Source organism: Oncorhynchus kisutch, linkage group LG23 (assembly GCF_002021735.2).
Source record: "Oncorhynchus kisutch isolate 150728-3 linkage group LG23, Okis_V2, whole genome shotgun sequence".
In the NCBI taxonomy this organism is placed as follows: domain Eukaryota; kingdom Metazoa; phylum Chordata; class Actinopteri; order Salmoniformes; family Salmonidae; genus Oncorhynchus; species Oncorhynchus kisutch.
Window position 1 is genome coordinate 12,135,416 of NC_034196.2, and position 11,227 is coordinate 12,146,642.

Genomic DNA, 11,227 nt, shown 5'->3' on the forward strand with positions numbered 1-11,227 from the left:
TTTTCAAAATATGTATTCTTTTTTTCAATGCCTTCTTGAACATGTGAACTTTCGTGTACCTTAAACATGTATGGGATCTGTAAATATGAACACACATTTTTATTATGAGTTTAGCCAAGTGGAGAAAGCACAGCTATACAGGGAGAAAGACAGGATTCTTCCTGGCTAGTCATGATTGGCTGAGATAATGGATTTGGTTGGACATGGCAGACAACATACCAAACAGGACTCATGTCACAGGCTTCTATAATAACAGAATGAGATTTTCCCTAGTCAGTATATACAGTAGATCATCTTTGCTACCCCGGATTAGAGGTTGACCGATTAATCGGAATGGCCGATTAATTAGGGCCGATTTTAAGTTTTCATAATCGCAAATCGGTATTTCTGGGCGCCGATTGTTTAATTTTTATATATACACCTTTATTAAATAGGCAAGTCAGTTAAGAACACATTCCTATTTTCAATGACGGCCTAGGAACGGTGGGTTAACTGCCTCGTTCATTTAACTAGTCCAACGCAATAACGACATGCCTCGCTCTCGTTGCACTCCACAAGGAGACTGCCTGTTACGCGAATGCAGTAAGCCAAGGTAAGTTGCTAGCTAGCATTAAACTTCTTATAAAAAACAATCATAATCACTAGTTAACTACACATGGTTGATGATATTACTAGATATTATCTAGCGTGTCCTGTGTTGCATATAATCTAACTGAGCATACAAGTATCTGACTGAGCAGTGGTAGGCAGAAGCAGGCGCGTAAACATTCATTCAAACAGCACTTCTGTGCTTTTTGCCAGCAGCTCTTCGTTGTGCGTTAAACATTGCGCTGTTTATGACTTCAAGCCTATCAACTCCCAAGATGAGGCTGATGTAACCGAAGTGAAATGGCTAGCTAGTTAGCGCACGCTAATAGCGTTTCAAACGTCACTCGCTCTGAGCCTTCTAGTAGTTGTTCCCCTTGCTCTGCATGGGTAACGCTGCTTCGATTGTGGCTGTTGTCATTGTGTTGCTGGTTCGAGCCCAGGGAGGCGCGAGGAGAGGGACAGAAGCTATACTGTTACACTGGTAATACTAAAGTGCCTATAAGAAGAAGGTTAATGAAATACAAATGGTATAGAGGGAAATAGTCATATAATTCCTACAACCTAAAACTTCTTACCTGGGAATATTGAAGTTAAAGGAACCACCAGCTTTCATATGTTCTCATGTTCTGAGCAATGAACTGAAACGTTAGCACATATTGCACTTTTACTTTCCTGAACTGAAACGTTAGCACATATTGCACTTTTACTTTCTTCTCCAACACTTTGTTTTTAAACCAAATTGAACATGTTTCATTATTTACTTGAGGCTAAATTGATTTTATTGATGTATTATATTAAGTTAAAATAAGTGTTAATTCAGTATTGTTGTAATTGTCATTATTACAAATAAATATATCAAATTAAAATTAAAATCGTCCGATTAAATCGGTATCGGCTTTTTGGGGTCCTCCAATAATCGGTATCGGCATTGAAAAATCATAATCGGTCGACCTCTACCCCGGATATTTGGAAATATACAGTATAGCTATGCACAACTGAAAAAGTGTGACTGCAACTCAAACATTGCTGCCCTGTATTTAGCTGGGTTTAAGTAGAGACTGCTTTCTGGAGGACAATGCCATGCTTACTCACATAGATGGGTTGGGGATATAGCTTGAGAGGGTGTGAACGATGCTGAATGGGCATAAACAAAGAAGGGCTGTCTCCCTAGTGTGAAAATCTCAAAATCTTTCATCGGGCATTTTATCCTATATGTCTTTTGAGTGGGATAACAATTGTATCCAATTTTAAAGCAGCATAACTAGGAGCATGTACTTTTAGAACATGTAAAAAAATAAGCAAATCACATACATTTGACATAAATCTCAATAGAGAAATATGGTCGCATCTTAATATTGAATGAAAAACATAAAATGTCAGCAAACCCACGAGTCTCAGCTGTTCAGTGGGTCACCGAATAGGAGCACTATAAGACAAAAGATTGTCAAGCTCCAAATACCTGCAGTGTCCCGGAATGCTTGACTCAGCCATTTCCATGGAAGCCAGATGGGCTACACGTTAGGGCTTACTTTATTACAGTCTTGTTATTAGTCAGTTAAATTTGTACTTAACGATAACACATGGTGATATAAATCTGATCTACACAGGGGTTGACATTTTAACCCTCTTGTTTCGAACCATCTGCAGAGACAGTGGATATGAACGTTTGGACATGGGTCTTGAGTCTTTTGACGCTGCAGCTTAACCAGAATCAACACCGCTATTCAGAGAAGTGAAGCATATTTTCCTCTGTGAGAGACAGACATTCAAGTTTTATTTTTCTTCAAGAAAAGATGGACCAGCACGTTTTATACCAGGGGTGTCAAACTAAATTTGCCCCGGGGGCTGCATTCGGTCTTCAATGAGGTCCGGAGGGCAGCGCAGAATTAATTTTATATTTCCTTGCCGTCAGTTTGCAAAAAAAATATTCTGGAGCTGGACACCGTCAAGACTGTATGAATGTACATCCATTATAATTTCTACACAGTTTAGATGGTTTTTTTTGTCCTTTCTTGTTTTGTTTTTTTGGTGGGGTAGACCAACTTCAATATTGCAGACTGGAACGTATCATTTCCAATCCCCCATATATTTTGTGTACGCACACACACACACACACACACACACACACACACACACACACACACACACACACACACCTTTTAAAATATATTTTAGTTGATTATTACAAACCATACCACCCCTCTCATAATTGGAGTAAACTAATGAACACTTAGGCTTCTACTTCCAGCTTATACAAACTATATACATTTTATGAACACAATCCATTTTACATGTTAGTGCCTTTGGAAAGTATTCAGACCCCTAGACTTTTTCTACATTTTGTTACATTACAGTCTTATTCTAAAATAAATTACACACAATGGCAAAGTGAAAACAGGTTAAAACATTAAACCTCAAAAACAGAAGAATATTATTTACATAAGTATTCATACCCTCAAAATTTTGCTCAGGTGCATCCTGTTTCCATTGAACATCCTTGAGATGTTTCTATGACTTGGAGTCCACCTGTGCCAAATTCAATTGATTGGACATGATTTGGAAAGGCACGCCTGTCTATACAAGGTCCCACAGTTGACAGTGCATGTCAGAGCAAAAAACCAAACCATTAGGTTGAGGGAATTGTCCGTAAAGCTCCGAGACAGGATTGTGTCGAGGCACAGATCTGGGGAAGAGTACCAAAAAAATGTCTACAGCATTGAAGGTCCCCAAGAACACAGTGGCTCCATCATTCTTAAATGAAAACAAATTTGGAACCACCAAGACTCCTAGAGCTGGCCGCCCGGCCAAACTGAGCAATCGGGGGAGAAGGGCCTTGGTCAGAGAGGTGACCAAGAACCTGATGGTCACTCTGACAGAGCTCTAAAGTTCCTCTGTGTAGATGGGAGAAACTTCCAGAAAGACAACCATCTCTGCAGCACCCCACCAATCAGGCCTTTATAGTAGGCTGGCCAGACAGAAGCCACTCCTCTGTAAAAAGCACGACAGCCTACTTGAAGTTTGCCAAAAGGCACCTAAAGGACTCTGACCATGAAAAACAAGATTCTCTGGTCTGATGAAACCTACATTGAACTATTTGGCCTGAATGCCAAGTGTCACGTCTGGAGGAAACCTGGCACCATCCCTACAGTGAAGCATGGTGGTGGCAGCATCATGCTGTGGGGATGTTTTTCAGAGGCATAGACAGGGAGACTAGTCAGGATCGAGGCAAAGACAAAAAGAGCAAAGTGTAGAGAAATCCTTGATGAAAACCTGCTCCAGAGAGCTGAGGACCTCAGATTGGGGTGAAGGTTCACCTTCCAACAAGACAACGACCCTAAGCACACAGCCAAAACAATGCAGGAGTGGCTTCGGGACAATTCTCTGAATGTCCTTGAGTGGCCCAGCTAGTGCCCGGACTTGAACCCAATCAAACATCTCTGGAGAGACTTGAAAATAGATGTGCAGCAACACTCCCCATCTAACCTGACAGAGCTTGAGAGGATCTGCAGAGAAGGGAGAAACTCCCCAAATACAGGTGTGCCAAGCATGTAGCGTCATACCCAAGAAGACTTGATGCTGTAATCGCTACCAAAAAGGTGCTTCAGCAAAGAACTGAGTAAAGGGTCTGAATACTTACGTAAATGTGATCGTTTTTTTTTATTTTTAACAAATGTGAAACCATTTCTATTCTCTATGTTCCTACAGATTCTAAATTAAAAGATCCCTTTTTGCTAAAAGTATTATTAAATCGATTGACTGTGACTGTCTCTTTCTAACTCTTTTGCCATCTATATGGAGAAAGGAGGATACCTAGTCAGTTGTAGAACTGAATGCATTCAACTGAAAAGTGTCTTCCGCATTTAACCCAACCCCTCTGAATCAGAGATGTCGATTAAGGCAGCCCTCCGCACATACAGCTCTTTGGCACCCAGGGAACAGTGGGTTAACTGCCTTGTTCAGGGGCAGGACGACAGATTTGTACCTTGTCAGCCCGGGGATTCAATCTTGCAACCTTTCGGTTACTGGCCCAACATTCCTACCCGCCAGGTTACCTGCCGCCCCATATGGCATTTGGGGCGGCAGGTAGCCTAGTGGTTAGAGCGTTGGACTAGTAACCGAAAGGTTGCAAGATGGAATCCCCGTGCTGACAAGGTACAAATCTGTCGTCCTGCCCCTGAACAAGGCAGTTAACCCACTGTTCCTAGGCCATCGTTGAAAATAAGAATTTGTTCTGAACTGAATTACCTAGTTAAATAAAAAAAGGTTAAAAACACAGATGTACATTTTTTGGTGCTTAAATTAAACTGGTACACTTTATTTTTCACACTTTTCTTCCCCCTTCCACTTGTGGTAATGCTGCAATTAGTAGGTTGAAACTTTGGGTACAGCAGACATTTCTATATATTTTTGTTAACTGCATGTGTGACAACTCCACCAGTTAGACCTTTTTTATTTTATTGAAAAATGTGTTTATTTTGATCAATTAGTAGATTTGAGTTTAAAAACAATATTTGTTGTATTATTTGTTCTGTATTTGTCTGGTGGATTTAACAGAAATTGCAACCAACTTCCTATGGCTTGTTTTAGATGATTTCGTTTTTCAAATAACCGAAAGTGAGAGGTTGTAATCTGAATAAAGGGGAAAAGGCCATTCTTGAACATGGGGTGAGACATTCTTACTAATTTGCTAGAAAACCAGTTCGGATTGAAGTAAACGTTCTGTATAACTGCCACCTTTAGTGAGAGGTCTAATGCTTTAATATTTCATCATTTCTGCCCTCCCAATTCATATTCATTATATAAATAGGTCCATTTAATTTAGTCTGGGTTGCCATTCTAAATCAAATTAAATTGCTCGTAGAATAACATTTTTTAAAACGGGTCACTAGGTGTAGGCAAGACCATAAGCAAATAGGTAGACTCATATGACTAAAGAGTTAATCAGGGCGATTTTTCCACAAATAGACAGATAAGATCTTGCTACCATGGAAAAGACTATCTATTTTTTTCAAATGTATTGGAGTGAGATCATTTATTTTGGAATATGTATACCGAGTATGTCCACATCACCGTCAGACCATTTGATTGGTAAACTACACAGTAATGTAATTGGATTTGAGTAATCTTGAAGTATATTCAGTTCAACTCCAGAACAAACAAAAAAATATCTCTGTTGCCAGAGAATTGAATGTTCATTTCTCTACTATAAGCTGCCTCCAACATCGCTTTAGAGAATTTGTCAGTACGTCCAACCAGCCTCACAATCGAAGACCTCGTGTAACCACGGCAGCCCAGGACTTCCACATTCTTCACTGCCTGGACGTCACCCGGACAACTGATGAAGATGAGGAGTATTTCTGCCTGTAATAAATCCTTTTTGTGGGGAACAACTCATTCTGATTGGCTGGACCTGGCTCCCAAGTGGGTGGGCCTATGCCCACCCACTCGAATGAATTTCCACTGTTTGTCATTCTACCAATGTCATCTCAAAACCTGGCTAGATAGATGGCTAAATAACTAACTTCTCTCTTGTAGAGCTCAAACAAAATATCAGTTTGCCAATATTATCCTTTTAACAACTGCTCTTTTGGATGGCAATTTACGAGAATTCAGTGTGGGAAAATGACACTTTGTAACTTACCCACTGTAAAACAGTATATCGGCAGGTATAAATCGGTAGGTTTTGCCCCCCCCCCCCCCCCCCCCCAAAACCAATCTGAATCAGACCCAAGAAAACATCTTGGTAGGCTCTACCCTCCTGTATTCCATCGACTGTTAGTGTGGAACAGGCCCAGGTGGACTAGATTATAGCACAGCACTCAATGTTCCAGACAGTAGAACTGAGCTAATTATTACTTCTTGATCCAGCTCTCTACAGGAGCAGGCCACTGGCAGGAGAGGAGAGGTACATAGGTCACGAGACCAGCGAGGACTGTGAGGTAGGCCAAAAATCTATACCCACGTAAAATCAAAAGAGAGAGGATCCAGCTGTGTTTGTAGTGAACTGAAAACTACACTTTGAACTGAGAAAGTTTCCCCTTCACTGAACACACTACTGAGTTGTTAACACTGTCCTACTTTAACATGGGCCAGGGCAGGGGGTGGAGGGGAAGACTATTGGCTCCTGATAAGATATCATCTAAAACTTTTCCCACCATGTTAAGGCCCAATCTACTTCTTTTTTTTTTATCCTTCTTATCATCTTTCCGCACAATAATAATGACTTTTACGTCACATCTCAGATTTCTCTGTGGCAAATCTTACCATATCCTGTATCAAAACTGTCCTTTGTGAAAGTGATCAGGACAGAGATATGGAGTCATGCCAGCAGCATCACACCTCACTGACACAACAGGCTACGATACACCCAGGAAGTTACATATTTTTGTAAAAATCGTTATTTTACCAGGTAAATTGATTGAGAACACGTTCTCATTTACAGCAACGACCTGGGGAATAGTTACAGGGGAGAGGGGGCAGAATGAGCTAATTGTAAGCTGGGACGAGAGGGCCAGACAGATGGTGAGGACAGACCACCCATAAACATACAAACTCAGTAAGAGATATGAAAGAAAAAGAGAAACAATCTACAGGAAGATACAGATGGTGAGGATGCCTATATATATATAATAATAATAATAATAATAATAATAAATATATATATTTATTAAGTGTTTCATACACTCAAAAAGGATCCCAAAACAGTTCTTCCCCTTTTTGATTCCATGTAGAACACTTTCCACAGAAGGTTCTACCTGGAACCAAAAAGGGTTATCTTATGGGGACAGGCAAAGAAACCTTTTAGGTTCTAGAAAGCACCTTTCTACCCACTAGCTCATCTCTGAATTTTAAGCTAAACTGAGGTGATTAAGGTATTGTACTGTGATTACCAGCGATATCCATCAACTAGTGAATCCCCAGTGTAAAACCGTGTAAATGCTGTCAGATCTTTAGACTGATCTCTCTATAGGGCTTAGTACTGTAGGCTGGTGCTTGGGCTGGTGCCACTGCCTGTTGCGGAGAGCAGCAGAAACAGACAGAGCCAGAGACACACCCTGGAAGGCCAGGGACACGTTGGAACTCAATCAAACACCACTTCCCCGTGACTGAGCCTTTCACTGGAGCCCCGAGGGCTTGACTGATTGGTGCTGCCACATTTGTCAACCACCTGGCAAGAATGTACTATACTGTAGGACTTTGAGGGGGGGGGGGGGGGTACAGGACAGGACTAACAGTGTGTCCTACTGACTCATAGACTCACCCCCATGTTGCTTTACCTGAACGGACAATACCAATCGTCAGACACACATTATGGCATGTAAGGTGCAGTTGAGCCTTTCATGCGCTGTTGAATTTCATTGGTTTTGACACTGCCTATTTTTACATTCCCTTTCCATTGAAAATAAGCAGAAGTATAATTATTGAACAACTAAATCATTGTGAGTTGAGACGTGACACAGGAGTGAGTGAGCTAGCAGAAGTCCAGACAGAGTTTTCATGTCCAGAAAGGAATAAGAGGTTCTGAAGGAGATCGCCAAAACTCTGACTGGTGAAGAGAGACCTCAGGCATCTCTCTACCACACACACATCTCTGTGAAGGAAAAAGTGCTGTCAAATGGTTGGACTAAGGGCTTTGTGAGTACAGGTACACACATGCCCATGTGTACATCTAGTGCACTTTAAACCATGTTGCAGGTTAATGTGTACACATGACCTCTGCCCGTCACACAAGTTAGACGTTGACACAAAAACACAATGAGACTGATTGAGTGTATAGACCATAACACTGTTGCAAGAGCAGTTAGTCAATTAGCCCCATTATGCAGGTGAGATTACCCACTATTGTAGATAAAGTCAGTGGGAGGTCAGATTGGTTCTGCTTCCAGACTAAGTATTGTCACCCATGGTTCCTTATGGAACGTACACAGATGTTAGCTTTTTTAGCACAGTTTCCTGGGACATCAGTAAACACCATAGAAGATAACAGGTTGAGGATGATGTGAACCACAATGATTCACCACAGCTTCTAAAACAGACATTGCCAATAAATTGTATCCGTATCCGACAGGGACACTCATTTCAGTTGAAAAGGGAGAGAACAAATGTTCTGCTGGGGAGGAATTCATGAGTAATACTGCCTTGTCATCCAAAACATAATGTTTCAGTGGTGTAAGTCATGCCGTCAGTCATACCTCCACACTGTGGCCTGGGGAGTCAATGGTGAACCCCTGAGGATCAGAGCACCACCTGCTCCAGCATGTCACCTGACCTCTACCGTACATCCCTCCCCTCTCCTACCTCAGACTTTTTGCCCACTGGTTATGTGGCTGACTGATCACACCTGGAGCAGGTGTGGCAGACTTTGACACAGGTAGTGGTGAATCACTGGCAGCCAGGAGGGGAGAGCAGTGGGATAGAGGGAGATGAGGAGGTGGGAGTCACACACCTGGAGAACAACAGGACACACGCACCTCCAGCCTCAGACACACACGTACTGATGTACTCATTATAGGCACCCTTCTCAGTTCTCCAGTGTGACCTAGGGCTGAGGTGAGCTAACTATGTCCAGGGCTCAGGGGAAATTACAAACCCAACAGCACCAACCTATAGTTCACCAAGAGGACAATCTGGCACTAACCATCTGTAAAATCAACATGTTTTCAGAGTACAACAAATTGGGTGGGTACTAATTATATGCCACTTTACTAAGGAAACAAAAACAACAGAAACAATGGGGAGTGACCTTTAACTCAGACTTCCTTCCTAACCTCTCCAAATCAATAGTGGGTCAAGGATCAAATCTTTCACACTGCACATCTGAGTATAGGTCAAGGTCTGCAGTTCAATTTGCACAGTTGATGCATGGATTATTTTCTAAGTACGCCACACTAAACGGTCATCATAACTTCAGAAGTTCCTGTGATAATTTCTACGGTTTCAGGACATGAGGTTTTCCTCGGGTGATGAAAAACAAGCAACTATCCACTCAGAAATGCCGGTCGGCACTTAGCAAACAGAAGTAGATTATTTAGTTTGTCCAAAACAAACGTTAGCCGTACAAGACACAGACTCCCTCTAAACTAACTCCACAGCAGCTTAACCTCTGTCCAGCATAAGGCTGTTTAGAAATGCTCATGACAAAAATACATACCTGTCTATTGTTACAAATGTGTCTACTCTGTACACCTGTCACCTGATGTAAAAATAAATTTTAAAAACTGCTTCAAAAGTTCTGACCTTCACTGATTAGACATTTAAAAATAGCTCCTGTAATTATAGTTCATGTCAACAGAGCAGTCACGCAAACTGGACTAGAGACACATGACAACGTTTTTTTTTACTGAGCCTTGGTAGTACCCAAAGCACACTATGCTTTGGGTAAAGTTAACTTCATGTCAATGCATGTCTGTCTTACACACCCTATTCTGGTACAATGCAAAGGAAATAAATACCTTTCACAATTTTTCACACAGATCTCAACATGTTCCCTTTCCTTGCCAAGTATTAGACTACATTGCTGTACTTGGCTACATAATAGTACACCAAGTATTAGGCTACAGTAAATTCACATTCAAATCTCTTCCTCTCTCTGTAGGACAGTGAGTGTATTTGTGCCACCAGTGTCTCAATAACTGTAACATGTTATATCAACCTTTAAAATTGTCTATAAAACGAAACATTACTTCAAACAAACCTTTTTATGAATATATATAAAAAACTTGGCTACAGTATCCTCCACCACTATTGTTTTGTGGGTGGGTGTGACTACGCACACTAGCTCGTATCTCCTTTAAACCAAAAATAAAAGTAGCCTAACAATTGCCTACCCATCTATTTCGAATAGTTTTCCCATTCAATGTATGTGTCTGTCCCCCTCTGTATGTTTTGTGCTCACCTTTTCGTGGATGAGGCAAAGCCGGTTTGGTCGAGGTGTTGAGGTGTGAAAGCGTGTGACCGTTCTGCCGCTACCACGAGTTTCAGACTGAACTGAAGTGAACGGAACTGTGACTTCCGCATCGCCCTATCTCATCTGACTGGCCCATACCACGGTAGGCGGGCAATCCCGGTTACTTCAGTAAGCGCGACAAGGTTCCAGAGTGTTAAAATCATATTGGTACATTTTACTTGCAAGATGGTTACATTTGTACCCACTTGTTAAGAATATCTGTACAATTGTAAAGGAAGAAAAACGTATAGACAATTCAATGACTGCCTGCCTAGCCTATAGATAGATATGTTTCACAAATCATCTATAGGCCTACTAGCAATCATACTACATAAAGGGTCATGTAAAATGTCAATGATCAAAAAGGTCATCGACCAAAGGTCCTTGGTCAAAGGTAATTGGATCAGAATATCATACCGAATTGAATAATAACGTGTATTGTTATCGACTAAACATAAAATATCCAGTTGTATTCATTTCAATGTGGTTTCATTTGAATTATGTCTGGATGTGTCTTGATGAACAGAATGAATAGGCTTTTCCTCGGGTGGAAGAGAGTCACAGAGAAAGGGAGTGTTTATGTTTGTTAAATAAATCAAATAGGGGAAAATAGGAAAAGAAAGGGAACAGGGAAGTGAAAGGATCGGGGAAGAGGGGTTCAAGACACAATGAGGATTGGCTACAAATAGAGAG

At 41.2% G+C, this 11,227-nt stretch overlaps 1 protein-coding gene across 4 annotated transcripts in view; it reads right to left on the reverse strand.

Moving 5' to 3' along the window:
* Nucleotides 1-10,641, reverse strand: part of pdlim5b (PDZ and LIM domain 5b) — a 74,609-nt gene extending 63,968 nt beyond the window's left edge. For 3 of the 4 annotated variants that reach the window (XM_031802515.1, XM_031802514.1, XM_031802513.1), the window contains exon 1: nt 10,484-10,639. In XM_031802515.1, coding sequence (XP_031658375.1) covers nt 10,484-10,605 — 122 coding nt within the window. In that variant the 5' untranslated portion in view covers nt 10,606-10,639. Of the gene's footprint in view, nt 1-10,483 lie in introns of all 4 variants that reach the window. The other variant, XM_031802512.1, reaches the window with a different exon arrangement.
* Between the last annotated feature and the right edge of the window lie 586 nt (nt 10,642-11,227).